The sequence below is a fragment of the Pollachius pollachius genome, assembly GCF_949987615.1.
Source record: "Pollachius pollachius genome assembly, chromosome: 18".
Taxonomy (NCBI): domain Eukaryota; kingdom Metazoa; phylum Chordata; class Actinopteri; order Gadiformes; family Gadidae; genus Pollachius; species Pollachius pollachius.
Genome location: NC_136951.1, coordinates 12,551,475 through 12,569,459, shown reverse-complemented (window position 1 = coordinate 12,569,459; position 17,985 = coordinate 12,551,475). Strand labels below are relative to the sequence as shown.

Below are 17,985 nucleotides of genomic sequence, written 5' to 3'. Positions count from 1 at the left end.
GTGTGTGTGTGTGTGTATGTGTGTATGTGCATGCACGCGTGCATGCCTGAATGTCAATATGGGTGTGTGTTTTTGCGTTTGCATGACGTTTTCTTTCGACTTTGTGTAACATTGCAGTATTTTCTACTATCATTGCTCAGTGTAAATCTGTTCCAGTATTATTTTGCGTGTGGACTTTTTGCGTGTGTGTGTATGTGTGGGGGGGGGGGGATATGTATGTGTGTTTTGTGTATAAGTGAGTTATATGAGGATTTTACTTTTTATGCTGACAATAATTTTGTCTGAACACAATGGACATACAAGGAGGAGACTCACTGTGTGACTGTGTGTCTCTCTCTCCCCCCCTCTCTCTCTCTCTCTCTCTCTGTGTCTCTCTCACTGTCTCTCTCTCTCTCATTCTCTCACAAGAAGCATCAAAACTTCCAAAGACACTGACTTGGGAACAATATGTTCTACCAACAAAGAATTACTGATTAACCATCATTGTACATTTTGTACCACGTTTTATAAATATTTGATTATTTTGTCATTGTAAAAATATATATACATAATATCTATGTTTTAATGCAATTGCAGTATGACATTTAATGGGAGCTCCTGTCTGAATTCAATGATGTACGATATGTATGCAGATGAGATGTTATCATTTGGATAGACCAGATTATCTTCATTATGAAAGAAATATATAAATGCATACATAGACATATTTTTATTTATGAGGGTGTTTTTTTCTCAGTTTAAGGTTCTCTTGCCTTGCCAAATGACTGAACAGTACAAGAAACAGTGAACTACCAACCCTGGATCAGAGAATGGCATGAGACTCCAACATATGAGAGCATTTTCACCACTACCACCAATGGTGAAATGGTACAATATCAGAAACCACTGGATGGACAAATTTAGTATTAATAGAAAAGAAAGAAATATACAAAAAAATACGCTTGCTAAAAAAAAGTGTCTGGGATGTAGAAATATAATGCTGTTGCTGTATTTGCTTTTTTGAATGCAGTGGCGTGTGTACATGCTCCTTGTGTCCTCACCGTAGCTCTGCAATAGGCAAGCGTATAGTCGTTGAAGACGTCTTTCGTTAGGTTTCTATGTGTTTGTATATATACCTGATATGCTATAGATTATATGTATTCTGATGCAGCTGAAATGTACATACATGTGTTAATTAGCTGAGTTTTATCTGAATGTTACCCCCCTCCCCCCCTCCTCCTTGTACAGTAACCGTGGTGATCTATTCTATTTTGCTGCATTTGTGATTATTCACTCTTAACCAATAAAAACTCTGAAAGTGTTACTACTCCTGGCCAATTACAGTACTGTAAGACAAAATCATACATCCACACGTGCGATCTTATCTTATTATGGACAAATCAATGAATTACAATGCCAAACGATGTCATTGAACAAAGAAACTGATTGCTCTTGGTTTGTGTATATGTTTTGTGCAGGGTATGTCGGTGTGTTGGAAGACAAAAACACCTTTTTGGTTCTTAATTTACTCATTTTATTATTATTTATTTCAGAAGGTAGTAGGCAGGGAAAGCGCATTGTTAAAAACCGACAGCTTTCAAGAAAGGTTTGACAATGAAAAGGAAAATTCGACAGAGATCACAAGACAGAAGTTCCCACAGCACACACCCAGAGGCCTGCTTAACGCAGTCCCCTGGGTGAAAAAATAAAACAATGCATTATTTACTATCAGGAATATAATAAAGAAAAGTCATTAATCCAAAAAAGAGCCCTCAAATGGATAAAAGAATAAATCATAAAGCCCTGACTCAAACCATATTCGTAATTGCATTAGAACAACTTTCTGTTCAAGTTAATTAAGTGGGGATGAGGACTGCTTGTAGCGTCCAGGCCAGCGCTTTGAAACTCTTTCTATCAAGAGTTGGGTTTTCCGTGGGGCAGAAACAGAATAATCCCAGCGATGACATGATTAGGTGGAAGTGCCCTACGACAAAAACACACACCTTTTGAATTGATTAATAGGACGAGGCGAGGGGTTACAAGGCTTCACCAGGCTGGAACAAAAGAGGGACAAGATGATAAAACACAAGGTCAAAACTACTTTTCTATTTGGTTTGAATCCCAACTGTTTTTTGTTGACATGATGTGTTGCTATACGGTCAACCTAAAGGACTCTCTCTCGCTCTCTCTCTCTCCCTCTTTCGCTCCCTCTCTTTCACTCTCCCTCTCGCCCTTGCCGGTGATGTCATCATCCTAGTCCATCGGAGTGCGTTCCCGTTTCTTTCCCTCCTTCTTCTGCTTCTTTGAGTCTGAAACGGTGAAGGGGGGGGAGGCATTCCAACTGTCAGGTGATGTTGATCATGTGATACAGCAATCTTAGAACTTAGAAGATGGGGCAAAGCAATTTTGCTTGATATGTTTGGCATAATAACTTAAAAATGGAATGCCTGATATACACCTCAATATTTCTGCTACACATTTCAATCCATGCCTTGGTTTTCACAGCGATAAGTCAGGCACACATTTACATCGTGAAGACATCCTTGACAAAAACATTGTTCAGATTTCCATCAAGGACATGAAAAAAACAAAAAAAAACGCTAACTTTCATTTTCCCACCAGAAGGAAAATAGTGTTTATTTAGTCTTTGCTACAAGCTTGAATGTGAACACTGCTCAGCCTACTGGCTACATGGCTGTAAAAAATATCCTTCATCCAAACCCCCCTGAACACAGGTTGAAGGTGGGTCTTTGTAGGTTTGCTCTCTGCAGTCACTGGGTGACACAACGCATTTCATTTCTCTCAGAGAAGAGGACAGAAGCCACACTACTCTGCAGACTCCACTCACTTGTTTGCTTTTTCTCTGTGGCCTCTACGCTCCGCTGAGCAGGAGGAAAGGGCATCACATGAGATGTGGCAGTCACCCTCTCTCTCTCTATCTCTCTCTCTCTCTTACTAAGCCTCTCTCTCTTACCTATTTCAGCCCCCCATCTCTCTCTCTGTTAGTTTAACTGTAAGACAGCTAACCCTAGCCCTAACTGTCAGAATGCTAACCCTCACCCTAACCGTCAGACTGCTAACCATAACCCTAACCGTCAGACTGCTAACCCTAACCCTAACCGTCAGACAGCTAACCCTAACCATCAGACTGCCAACCCTAACCCTAACCGTCAGACTGCTAACCCTAACCGTCAGACTGCTAACCCTAACCGTCAGACTGCTAACCCTAACCGTCAGACTGCTAACCCTAACCCTAACCGTCAGACTGCTTAACCTAACCCTAACCGTCAGACCGCTAACCCTAACCGTCAGACTGCTAACCCTAACCCTAACCGTCAGACTGCTAACCCTCACCGTCAGACCGCTAACCCTAACAGTCAGACTGCTTACCCTAACCGTCAGACTGCTAACCCTAACCGTCAGGCCGCTAACCCTAACCCTAACCGTCAGACCGCTAACCCTAACCGTCAGACCGCTAACCCTAACCGTCAGACTGCTAACCCTAACCCTAACCGTCAGACTGCTAACCCTAACCGTCAGACTGCTAACCCTAACCCTAACCATCAGACTGCTAACCCTAACCCTAACCATCAGACTGCTAACCCTAACCTTAACAGTCTCAGAGTGTGAGTGTGTCTTACTGTCTATGTGCGCAAGCATGCATAATACAGAAGCTGTAGTAAGTGTGTGTGTGTGTGTGTGTGTGTGTGTGTGTGTGTGTGTGTGTGTGTGTGTGTGTGTGTGTGTGTGTGTGTGTGTGTGTGTGTGTGTGTGTGTGTGTGGACATGCAGGAGGGGATCATGAATCTACACTGTAAATGGAATGAAAAGGCAATTTAAATTAAAATTAAGGCCAACCTTCATGCCTTTATTTACGTTTCCTACACACTGCTGGAAGCCATTAGACAGCAGAACAAAAAGGAAGAATGGGTCTCTAAAATAGCCCTTATCTTCTCCAGAGTCTAGTGACTGGGGGGGCGTTTAGGAATAGAAATGCACAGATTGTCTCCTGTGTAATTAGATCGTGTTTGGATCACCTCGGCCTTCCCCTGACCTGATCTCCAGTAAAGTAACTAAGATCTGCATTCAGTTTATTACGTCATTACAACTTGGAATCTTTAAGATGAAGAGACGTTTACATGGCTGTGGGGCGATTACCTCAGTAAAGGTGGTTTAAGGTTAGCCTAACCCTAACCCTAACCTACCTATTAGGGTTAAGGTTAGCCTGACCCCAACCCTTACCTACCTATTAGGGTTAAGTTTAGCCTGAACCTAACCCTTACCTACCTATGAGGGTTAAGGTTAGCCTGACCCTAACCCTTACCTACCTATTAGGGTTCAGGTTAGCCTGACCCTAACCCTTACCTACCTATTAGGGTTAAGGTTAGCCTGACCCTAACCCTTATCTACCTATTAGGGTTAGCTGGACCCAACCCTAACCTCCTGATTCCCCCTATTTTATTTCCATGATGTGATGTTGATTTGCCATTACCAGGCCAAATCAAAGTCTTCCCTCTAGTAACATCACAAATGACATGGCTGTCAACTCGTATGGCGGTCAGCGTTTTCTGTCCGCTGTACAGAATACTACGACAATGTTTTCAGGCCCCGGCTTCCAACAGATGTCCATCCTTGGAGCACCGGTTTGAAGAATTCTTTCAATTAAAATAAGGGCAAAGCAATTTTGTCAGCGGTATGGACTCACCTCTCCTGACCCCCTGCTAACATTCTCATTTAGTGAAGAAGGGAAGCGGTGGTTTGAAAAGGAGGGAGTGAAGCCTCTGTAATAAGACCAAGATATTTGACAAGCACACAATTAACCACCCAACAGCAAGTTCAACTCTTGACCTTTGCCTTTTGGCCGTCTTCCGCTCTCTCCACATCATTACTTTGAGACAGAATTCTTCTCAGATTAAATAGTAACATGAGATGGGGGTGGTTTATCATCTGGAGTGTCAGAGATTCAGCCAAATGGTTCGGGACTGATCTCCAGTGTCTGCAGTCTATCTGTTGGCGTTCATGAGATGATGCCCGCCCCTACCTGCCCCATCATGTCCGGATTCATTGGGAGTCCCTTTAGATAATAGCATTTGCTTAATGACATAGACAGTGACCGTCTGTAGACTGTGTGTTAGTCTGCAGACTGTCTTAGTCTGTAGACTTCGTGTTAGTCTGTGTGCCAGTCTGTAGACTGTTTCTTAGTCTGTAGACTGTGTGTTAGTTAGGCTGTTGACGCTGTGGCTCGGAACCAGGAACAGGTCCCTATCTTGCAGCTTTTGGTTTTGATGGTAAACAATGTCAGGGTACTGGATGTCCTCCGAATTTTCAGATTTACATTCATGAAAATATATATACATATATCTCTATGTATTCTTCAGTGAAAGTCTGTACATTTATGCAAATGAAGTTCCGATAGGCATGTTTTTTTATCAGGTCTGGATTGTGATCTGCTCTCTGCATCACAGCTTTCATTCATTCCAACGCCTGGCTCTGAACCGCATTCAGCCTTTTAGCTGAGCTAGAATGAAGCTTGGGGCTCCAGTTTATTGGCTGACAGGATTAAAAATGGAAAAAACTAACTCAACAAATAACCAGAAAACATATCCTTTGTAACAGGCTCCTGCATAAACACATGATTATAAGTCAAATCTTAAAAGTTATTTGGACAAATTCTAGGAATGTGTTTCAATGCATCAAGAGACTATTTACACTGTTAACCAATAGCATCCAAACTGTTATAACGTCAACACTGTTAACCAATTACATCCACGCTGTTAACCCATAGCATACATAAAGTTAACCAATAACTTCCACACTGTTAACCAATGACGTCATCCCGTAGCAGGGAGCTTCGTCGTCTATGGACTAAACCCCCAAAGAGTCCCCCAGTGACACCTCTGTAAAGGAGCAGACCCAAGGTCAGCATTAAGACAGTCTCCCAGTGACACCTCTGTAAAGGAGCAGACCCAAGGTCAGCGTTAAGACAGTCCTCCAGTGACACCTCTGTAAAGGAGCAGACCCAAGGTCAGCGTTAAGACAGTCCTCCAGTGACACCTCTGTAAAGGAGCAGACCCAAGGTCAGCGTTAAGACAGTCCTCCAGTGACACCTCTGTAAAGGAGCAGACCCAAGGTCAGCGTTAAGACAGTCCTCCAGTGACACCTCTGTAAAGGAGCAGACCCAAGGTCAGCGTTAAGACAGTCCTCCAGTGACACCTCTGTAAAGGAGCAGACCCAAGGTCAGCGTTAAGACAGTCCCCCAGTGACACCTCTGTAAAGGAGCAGACCCAAGGTCAGCGTTAAGACAGTCCTCCAGTGACACCTCTGTAAAGGAGCAGACCCAAGGTCAGCGTTAAGACAGTCCTCCAGTGACACCTCTGTAAAGGAGCAGACCCAAGGTCAGCGTTAAGACAGTCCTCCAGTGACACCTCTGTAAAGGAGCAGACCCAAGGTCAGCGTTAAGACAGTCCTCCAGTGACACCTCTGTAAAGGAGCAGACCCAAGGTCAGCGTTAAGACAGTCCCCCAGTGACACCTCTGTAAAGGAGCAGACCCAAGGTCAGCGTTAAGACAGTCCTCCAGTGACACCTCTGTAAAGGAGCAGACCCAAGGTCAGCGTTAAGACAGTCCTCCAGTGACACCTCTGTAAAGGAGCAGACCCAAGGTCAGCGTTAAGACAGTCCTCCAGTGACAACTCTGTAAAGGAGCAGACCCAAGGTCAGCGTTAAGACAGTCCTCCAGTGACACTTCTGTAAAGGAGCAGACCCAAGGTCAGCGTTAAGACAGTCCTCCAGTGACACCTCTGTAAAGGAGCAGACCCAAGGTCAGCGTTAAGACAGTCCAGTGGTGACACCTCTGTAAAGGAGCAGACCCAAGGTCAGCGTTAAGACAGTCCTCCAGTGACACCTCTGTAAAGGAGCAGACCCAAGGTCAGCGTTAAGACAGTCCAGTGGTGACACCTCTGTAAAGGAGCAGGCCCAGGATGAGTGTTAACAATGTCCTGTGGTGACAACTCTAGAGGGTCCACAGGGTCACCTTAAGGGGGTCCGCCACTCTTTCCTCAACCCACCTTGCAGTTTGGTCTTGTGGGTCTTCCCGCAGGGTTTGGTGGCGGTGACTGTGGCGGCACAAGTGGCGTCCATCAGGGCTTTTTTCAGGGACCCCGTCCGGTTCTTCTTCCCGGTGGCTGGGTCACACTCGCCCCAGGCCTGGAACTCGTACTTGCACTCCCCTGGAGACAGGGTTAGGGTGAGGGTTAGACCACAGAGGGAAAAAAATATTGTTACGCTTAAAGGAAACCCCCTCATCTTGCCTTTAAAAACTGCTTTCAGGTTTGTGGTTGTGGGAGTGTGTGTGCATGATGGCTGGCTTAAGCAGCCGCACACACACTCCCCCAGTGGTCATTCTAGGGTAGGGCTGCTGGCCTTCCCATCTACGCCCCTTTAATTCCCTTTCAGTGAGCTGAGGGTGTTGCAACAATGCTACATGAGCAGAAGACCTTTCAAGCTCAGCTAATCGGAGGATATTCATGTCACAGCGTATGTTTCACCTGGATAAGGGGCCTTCTGATGCAAATCGTTGTAGGGGTAATGGTTAGTAGAGTTGGGATTTGGTTCTCCTTGAAGGAGGATTGAAACAGCCTCAGTTTCCATCTTGGTTCATTATGTTATAAGATAACTGTCGACAAATGAGGAACGTCTCAATGGAACGGTACTGGGGTGGTTCTCCTTCCAGAATCGTACACTGTCTTTTTGATGAGGTCTCATTTGGGATTTCCCATCCAGGGAGTGAGGAAAATAAATAATAATTTAAGTTGGAGTCTTTCCACATACTAATTAGCTCTCTCCTTCAAAAGTGTTCAGAAATACGAATAAAACATAATACAGACTATTCTGCAGCAGATGAAAACATTAAAAGCAGCACGAGTTTTATTCTGATAAAAGTGATTTCATCCTCTGATGAATAAAATATTATGTGTGTTCAATTTCCTCAGTTTTAAAGAAACACTGATAGGTACGGCATGGTTCTCTCCGTCTTTTCTCGAGTGTTGCGTGTATCCAACTATTAAAAGTCAAAGTTACCATTATATGTAATCATCGGGTTCAAAGTGTGAGCAGTAGTGAAACGATTTTTTAAATGTTCAACCATCTATTTTTCTCCACTATCAAAGATATTGATCTCAAATGTCAGCAGAATTGGCAGAATGTCAGTGTGTGTTTATCAGAGCTTGTGTGTGTGTGTATGTGTTTGTGTGTGTGTGTGTGTGTGTGTGTGTGTCTGCGTGTGTGTGTGTGTCTGCGTGTGTGTGTGTTTGTGTATGTGTGCACACGTCCTAGCTCATTAACATCAGCATAGTCACGCTCCTTATGTGCATGCATGCATCCACCATGTTTGGTTAGCGTACATGTTGATGTACAACCCCATGTGTTAGTGGAGGTAGTGTTAGTCATGTCTGTAAGTCGTGTCTGTAAGTCATGTCTGCACATGCTTTTATTTTGTAATTGTCTGCCTCTCTGTCAATCCAACAGCGTTACTCGTTTGCTCGCTCCAATTTCAACATAAAAGCGCAGCGGACCCCGAGTGGCTGAAGTCCCAGGGGGTCAACAGAGAGGAGAGAGAGAGCGATAGAGAGACAGAGGGAGATCCCAAGAGAGAGAGACAAAGAGAAAGACTAAGAGTGAGAGACTAAGAGAGAGAGCATGAGCTCCATGTTGCTGGAATTCTTCTCGCCAGCTGAACACACTTTGTTGGCTGATATAGCACACACACACACACACACACACACAAATACACATTTGACCACTGCCCCCCATACAGTTCATCTTAACTTAAGTCAGGAGAAATTCTATGGACTCCATGCATTAGTTGATCTGACCCCAGGGCCTGAGGCTGGTAGGAGGGCGATCTTTACTTTAGGTCAGTGCTTTTACTCTGATGCCCTGGCCCCCTTTTCAGCACGCAACGACAAATACTGTATACGTGTGTGAACACACAGATGCATGCAGACAAAGAGAATGTGCTTGAAGGCATGTACACAGAAGCACACAAGAACAAGCACAGACACATATGTACATGTATAATATAAACGCCAATGAGTCTGCCTGTCCACCGCCTCTGAACTACCTAACAGACACAGATAACCCTAACCCTCTACCTAACCCTAACCTAACCCTAACCTAACCCTAACCTGACCCTAACCTGACCCTAACCTAACCCTCTACCCCGAACCCTCAACCTCACCCTAACCTAACCCTAACCTAACCCTAACCTAACCCTCCACCTAACCCTATCCTAACCCTAACCTAACCCTAACCTAAACCTAACCTAACCCTCTACCCAACCTTTATCTAACCCTCTACCTAACCCTTACCCTACTCTCTACCTAACCCTAACCTAACCCCCTACCTAACCCTCTAACCCTAACCTAACCCTAACCTAACCCTCTACCCAACCCTTATCTAACCCTCTACCTAACCCTTACCCTACTCTCTACCTCACCCTAACCTAACCCTCTAACCCTAACCTAACCCTCTACCTAACCCTTATCTAACCCTCTACCTTACCCTAACCCTACTCTCTACCTCACCCTAACCTAACCCTCTAACCCTAACCTAACCCTCCACCTAACCCTAACCTAACCCTCTACCTAACCCTAACCTAACCCTCTACCCAACCTTTATCTAACCCTCTACCTTACCCTAACCCTACTCTCTACCTCACCCTGACCTAACCCTCTAACCCTAACCTAACCCTCTACCTAACCCTTATCTAACCCTCTACCTTACCCTAACCCTACTCTCTACCTCACCCTAACCTAACCGTCTAACCCTAACCTAACCCTCAACCTAACCCTAACCTAACCCTCTACCTAACCCTATCTATCTATCTATCTATAGTAGTATCTATAGATCTATAGATCTATCTATAGATCTATCCATCTATCCCTGCTGACCTCCAAACTTCTTCTTCCAGTTGCAGGGGATCTTGCAGCGTTGGGTCTTCACGGTCTGCTTGCACTCGGCCCCGCCGCGCGTCCCCTCGCGGGTCCCCAGGCCACAGTCGCCCTCGTTGGCCACGCACACGCTCCACTGCCATTCGCTGCAGTCCGACCGCCGCTCCTTCTTACCTGAGGAGGCGGAGTCACAACATGAGGGGCGCTGAGCACCGTGCATACACCATGTATATACTAGAGCTTTATACTGTACCTTTAGTTTGGACTGATATATAACGATAAAGGTCTTAATACAAACAGTATATACTGTTATACTGTCTATATTAAGACCTGAATACTGTTCATATTAAGACCTTTATACTGTCTATATTAAGACCTGTATACTGTCTATATTAAGACCTTTATACTGTCTATATTAAGACCTTTATACTGTCTATATTAAGACCTGTATACTGTCTATATTAAGACCTTTACACTGTTCACATTAAGACCTGTATACTGTTTATATTAAGACCTTTATACTGTTCATATTAAGACCTTTATACTGTCTATATTAAGACCTTTATACTGTTCATATTAAGACCTTTATACTGTCTGTATTAAGACCTGAATACTTTTCATATTAAGACCTGTATACTGTCTATATTAAGACCTTTATACTGTTCATATTAAGACCTGTATACTGTCTATATTAAGACCTTTATACTGTTCATATTAAGACCTTTATACTGTCTGTATTAAGATTTGAATACTTTTCATATTAAGACCTGTATACTGTTTGAATTAAGATCTTTATACTGCTCATATTAAGACCTGTATACTGTCTATATTAAGATCTGTATACTGTGTATGTTAAGACCTTTACACTGTTTATGTTAAGATCTTTATACTGTCTATATTAAGACCTGTTTACTGTTGATATTAGACCTTTATCACTATATATTGGCTTTATCAATGCTCTTATCTGGGCCATCAAGACCATATGAATTATACTGTCTGGATATATACATATATATATAAGACCTTTATTGCTTTATACTGTTCCTTATCAATACTCTCATCCTCTTAATATGATAGTCATCAAGACCTCAGGATTTAAACTGTTTATATAAGCCTTATCACTACTTTCGTCCTCTTAATATGATACAACATAAAATACCAGTCAACAACACAGTCACGTTAGAACAGTAGTAGGGTGAGAAAGATAGAGAATGAGAGAATAAGAGAGAGAGAGAGAGAGAGAGAGAGAGAGAGAGAGAGAGAGAGAGAGAGAGAGAGAGAGAGAGAGAGAGAGAGAGAGAGAGAGGCCTCCAGTCATTCAGTGAAAGGTCAAAATATTCAACCTAACATGGAAATGCAAACATAACTGACTCATAATTAAGTCTGAGCTCATTTGCCTTAACTCAAGGTTTAAATTATCATAAAATGAATCAGACACTTCACCCAATTAGAATCTCATTACCATTCCTATGATAGGAATATAATCATGTGATAATACATTAGACCAGTCACTCTGCTGCTCTATAGATCTAGATATGTAGAAATATGTACAGCAGAGGAGAGGAGGACGGGAGGAGGTGGAGGTCAGGTAGAGGAGGAGGTGAAGGAGGTATAGAAGCAGCAGAGGAAAGGAGGAAGAGGAGGAGTCGAAGGAGGAGTCACCTTGTTTCTCTGTCTTTCCTCCATCGGTTGCCATCACAGCGACCACCAGGAGGGCGATCAAGGCCACCTGAGACCACAGCTTATGACCCTGCATCCTGAGAGAGAGAGAGAGTAGAACGGTAGAGAGGGAGAAAGAGCGAGAGAGAGAGAGAGAGTAGAACGGTAGAGAGGGAGAGAGAGGGAGGGAGAGAGAGAGTAGAACGGTAGAGAGGGAGAGAGAGAGAGAGAGGGAGAGTAAAACGGTAAAGAGAGAGAGAGTAGAACAGTAGAGAGGGGGAGAGAGGGAGAGAGTAGAACGGTAGTGGGGTGAGTGAGAGAGAGAGAACGGTAGAGAGAGAGAGAGAAAGAGAGAGAGAGAGAGAGCGAGAGAGTAGAACGTAGAGAGAGAGAGAGAGAAAGAGAGAGCGAGAGAGTACAACGGTTGGGAGAGAGACAGCAACAGAAAGGGGGTGGGAAAAGGAAAGAGAGAACTCATCATGAATAAAAACATGGAAAAAAGGCAACCACCCATTCATTGATTTATTGGACTAATCAGTCACGTGTTCGCTTGCGTTAATTGTGAGTGAGGTGAGGTAACAAAGCATTTGCTTATAGAGACAGAGGAATTATTAAAAGGCAAAAAGAGAAACCAAATATTACTTATTCTCTCAACAGTTAAGCTATCTTCCTTTTATTTGAAGACTAAAATACTTGTCTGTTATATTCCAGTGTATGAGTAATTAACTCACTCCCTGTTAAGTATCACCTCTCTATAATTCCTGAATAAATTAGTAAATTAGTTCTCGATTTGCATATTCAGGCCTATTTCCATAATTCTTTCAGTTGGTTGTGGGTTAAAGATATAGACATCGCTATAGACTCTCTCCCTCCCTCTCTCTGTCTCTCTCTCTCTCTCTCCGTCTTTGCATCTCGTTTGCTGAAGGCTCTGAAAGCCTTCGGTGCGTCGTGATTGGATAGACAGCATGAGACTGGAAGCAATTACCGGGCGCCTTCATGCCAGAAACCGTTTCTCTGCACTCAGACGAGGAGGACAGCAGTAACACGTCTGTTTGTTAATCAATCGCTGGCTCCTACACCTCGACATTATGAGGCTCTCTCTAAGCACCTCCATTATAATGAGTTTCTATGTATTGATGAGACTTACAATAAGGGTATAATAGTTATCCATTTATGAATATTAGTTTATGCTATAATAAGTTTATTAACAGTTAACTAATGGTCTAGTAATAATGGACTAATGGTGTGATACCTTAGTTAGTATGACCAACGCAAGCAGTACTGCCTCGCTGTGAAGGGGCTTCACAAAGGGAGCCTCATGCGACTACACTTTATTCTTAACCGTTCAGTAAGTGAGAGCTGTTCTGCCGTTTAGTGTCCATCAACAGAGGCGGTGGCTGACCTCCTGACCGCTGAACCCTCCGAGGGGAGGAGGTCTCCTCTGCTTCCTGCTGACGTGGGACAGACGCGCCATATCGCCTAGCAACCCATTAAGGAAGCATTCTGAGCGCATCAGACTCTGGGCGCTTAGCTGTGGCTGGTTGGACTCACCTTCTAACATCTAACCATCTCACTTCTCACTCTCTCACCATCTCACATTCTAAAATCTCACTCTCTCACCATTTAACAATCTCACATCTCACTTGCTCACTCTCTGACCTTCTGACATCTCACCCTCTTACTATCTCACCCTCTGACTATCTCACCATTACATTTACATTTACATTTACATTTAGGGCATTTAGCAGACGCTTTTATCCAAAGCGACTTACACCATCTAACATCTCACCATCTATCATCTCACCCTCTCACCATCTCACCCTCTCACCCTCTAACATGTCAACAACATAGTAACTACCAGTACTCTACTAGTAATTACCAGTACTCTACTAGTAACAACCAGTGCTCTACTAATAACTACCAGTACTCTACTAGTAACAACCAGTACTCTACTAGTAACTACCAGTACTCCAATAGTAAATACCATTGCTCTACTAGTAACTACCAGTACTCCAATAGTAAATACCATTGCTCTACTAGTAACTACCAGCACTCTACTAGTAACTACCAGTACTCTACTAGTAATCTAAACTGGGATTGGGCTCTTCTCTAGCCTAACTACAAAGTGTACAATGGTTATACTGGTGACACTGGCTAGTGCTGTGGTTGACATTCAGCTGCCAAACTCTGTTCCTCCTCTTTCTCTCTCGCTGTTGCAGCTCCCGTTGTATTTCTTTTGTTCTGATTCAACAAATAAAATCTCACATTACAGCTCCCCAATATAGCCTCGGCAAGAAACAAACCATTTAAGATAAAGTTTTAAATTCAAGTCTCGAGAACGATTAATAAAATATAATATCTAAAGATTAAAAATAAAAATATGTCAGATATTTATACAACTTATATATATTTGTGTGTGGGTGTTTGTGTGTGTGTGTGTGTGTGTGTGTGTGTGTGTGTGTGTGTGTGTGTGTGTGTGTGTGTGTGTGTTTGAGAGGGCCTTTCTAAACACATTTCATAAAATAGTCAGTCGAAATGAGAATACAGAAGGAATATCAATAACCACGGAGGCCAAACAGGCACAAGAGGGGACCGGCGAGTCGTTTGATATCCGATGGAACCTGTGAAGCCGACACTTCTGTACTTCAAGGACTATTGTGTTTACTTCTCAAAACCCACAGATGCACTCACCCACCCACACATCTACGCACACACGCAAACACACACACATGCACACACACGTACACCAACAGTCATACACACAATTTCTCACAAAACCATTAACACACACACACACACAGAACCACACAGATACACAGCCACAGCCTCACACAAACACAAACACATTCACAACCAAATGCGCACATTCAAATACAATCACACACACACACACACACACACAAACACACACACACAGACAAACACACACACAGAACCACACAGTAGATACATAGAACAAACATGCTCACACCTTCATGCATTTCCTGTGGGCGAGAAACTGAAGCCCAGCACACATAAAAACACTTTGAAACGTCTTCTCCCAGGCAGCGATGGCTTAGTCACCCTCCGTCTCCTTTTAGCTCCATGGGAAGGCTCACATTGATTTATCTTACCTGTGCATTGGTGGAGATCTTTGGCTCACTTGGTTTGAGGCCGAGGTGTAGACTGATTACATGGAGGCTATCGTCAAACTGTATACAATATACAGGGACAGTATACAGTATACAGTAAGGACAGTATACAACATAATAAATGCTTTTAGTAAAAACCTTGTAATATATATTGTTTTGTATTATTATTATTATATTATTGTTAATTAAAATTGCTACCTGCTTCTTATTATGACTCAATTGTAGTACTACTTTATCCTGCTATTCCATTTTGCCAAACCTGATAATTTACCCAGTTACAGTGATACAGGAGGTATATGTATTCAAGAAATTGATGTTTACTTTTGGATTCTCCGCATAAAACAGAAACCTTCAATACCTAAAGCAATAATGAATAAGAGAGTCCTAACGTATAGCTAAGATAACTGTTCTGTTTGCTCATTGCTCAGCATTGCAGCAGGAGACGAGGGAAAACCAATACTGGACCTGCATCACTGGGGCTCACAAACACACACACAGAGATAACCCTTTATTAATACTTGAATTACCCTTTATCTCTCACACACAAACACACACACACACACACACACACATGCATACACACACACATGCATGGTCACGCACACACATGTAAATTCTAACCCTGAAATTTTCTTAATATCCCCTGAAAAGGTAATATTCATTTTGCCCATTAGTGTTGACCTATCACCCATACATACACACCACCACCACACACACACACACATACACACCACCACCACACACACACATACATACACACCACCACCACACACACATACATACACACCACCACCACACACACATATACATACACACCACCACCACATACACAAACACACACACACACACACATACATACACACGACCACCACCACCACACATACATACACACCACCACCACCACACACACACATACATACACACCACCACACACACACACATACATGCACACCACGCGCACACACACATACACGCAAATCACCACAGACACAAACATGCACACCACCACCCCACAAACACAAACACATACATGCACACCACCACCACATACACAAACACACACACACACACACAAACATGCACAGCCCCAAACACACATACATGCATACCACCACCACTACACACACATATGTGCACACCACCACACACGTATACTTGCACACCACCACCACCACTACACACACATACATGCACAGCACCAACACCAAGCGCATACATGCACACCACCAGCACACACACATACAGGCACATCACCAGCACACACACATACATGCACACCACTGCACACACATACATGCACACCACTACACACACATCATGCACACCACCAAACAGACACACAAGCACATAATTTCCCCAACCCTGATATGGCTCAGTAACATAATGCCGCGCGAGCTGCTATGAACCTTTAAGTCCACAGTCCACATGATTGTAGATTGTGTCTGAATCGTATCCTACGGAGATCCTGAGTGACGCCCACGACACCAGGCTGTGACTCTCGATAACAACAATGCAGATTACGGACCGACTGCTGCGGCGTTCGTTTTATTTCTGTTTGCGCGTCGCGCTCAGCCGCTTCACCTTTTCAGTCCCGTCTTTAATCCCCGACCGGGTTAGTGAGGGCGAAAAGCGCCCACGGAATCTCCTGCCACAAAGCCCCCCGGGTCTGCCGAGGGGGTCTTACGGCCTTTCATGCCCACACGCATTTTCTTTTTATTGCTTTTGAGAATGCATGTTGCGTGTTGTGCGGCTCTCTGTCTCCCCCCCTTTAGATGGGGTTTGTCTGGACAGCGTGAGCCTGCTGTCTCTCTTCATAAATATATTTATATATATGTATATACCCTCACTCTGTAGAAGCGTATTCAAGCACGATGAAAGGCAGGATACTATATGGATTCCGGTCTTATCAGTCCACCTCATTCCTGTCTGTCCTTCCTTTTCCTTTGTTTGGTTGTGTTGAAATTATTAGTTTGAAAATGTACACCTGAGTTTGATTTGGATGTTAAACAGAAATGATGCAACAAGGTTGAAAAGATCTCTTTAAAAGAGGAGCTCTCCCTCCTCTAACGTACTGCTGTCCCCTCTCAGGATTATCTTTCCTCCTTTACTATTCAGCGTATTTAGCTGATATAGGACTTGTATTTCTGTGTCCATGAACAGATGGGCGGATCCTAGATAGACTCTGATGAGCTCAAAGCGTTTTGAAGAATATAAGATAAGTGTCCGGTCGTACTGCGGATTAAAACAAAACTTGGTTAAGATCACAAATTTTGGCTGACGCCATGAAAACATGATCTTCTTAATATACTGAATGCCATTTGGTTTCATCCAAAGCACTGTACAATACCGTGAGAGCTATACATGTCTTAGCATGGTGTCCCCGGTGGGAATCAAACCTAAACCAAAGGAGTTTTTTAAGCCCATATTCCCCAGGATCAACTTCTCATGAACCCGTCCAATGTGCCTTTAAAAACTCCACAGCACCTGGGAGGAAGAGAAAATGAAGACGCTTCAATAGCATGTAAACCATAAAGTATGACCTCAAGGACAGCCCATTGAGAACGGTGAAGCACAAGAACATCCAAAGAGCTCGGGATTTTACGGTTGAATGTTGACATTACATTCTTTCTTAAGGTTCCACATGTACTGCATTTCCAAGACAAAGACACACAGACACACACAAACAGACACACAGACTGAGTGCTTCATATGCAGATTGCAGAGGGAAGGGATATTCACACAATTCCCCATTCACATATTTCCACACATGCAAGATGCTTTGGAAGAGGGGAGATCTTGATTTTACATTTTCACGGTTTTGTTTGCATATCCCTGCAGGATTGCCTCTCTGTGGATGGGGAATTATGGTCAACTGTTATGAATTAGAGCCTTCATCCTTCTAAAACCAAGCTAGCCAAGGGAGGAACGTATTATTGGAAACATGGAAATTAAGTCCAGACAGCAAACAAGGAAGACAACCAAATGACTCATTAGCTAGAAAGCTGTGGAGATAATGAACACACACACACACACACACACACACACACACACACACACACACACACACACACACACACACTCACACACACACACACACACACACACACACACACACACACTCACACACACAGACACACACACACAGACACACAAAGTCTGCTTCCTAACCTGTAGGCATCTTAAAACATGATGGCCCGATCTCCCCCTGTTGCTTAAAGGTAGAGTAGGGTTAGGGTTCAAAACCATCGGACCCAGGGACAGCACAGCGC

General features: G+C 43.6%; 1 protein-coding gene across 1 annotated transcript in view; it reads right to left on the bottom strand.

Annotated features, from left to right (window-relative positions):
• Nucleotides 1-1,521: 1,521 nt before the first annotated feature.
• ptn (pleiotrophin) overlaps nt 1,522-17,985 on the bottom strand; it is a 26,649-nt gene continuing 10,185 nt past the window's right edge. The window contains exons 2-5 of the mRNA XM_079755300.1: nt 11,589-11,683; nt 9,927-10,100; nt 7,044-7,205; nt 1,522-2,288 (exon numbers count right to left, since the gene is read on the bottom strand). Of these exons, the coding sequence (XP_079611426.1) occupies nt 2,233-2,288; nt 7,044-7,205; nt 9,927-10,100; nt 11,589-11,682 (486 nt within the window). The 5' untranslated portion in view covers nt 11,683 and the 3' untranslated portion in view covers nt 1,522-2,232. The remainder of the gene's footprint in view (nt 2,289-7,043; nt 7,206-9,926; nt 10,101-11,588; nt 11,684-17,985) is intronic.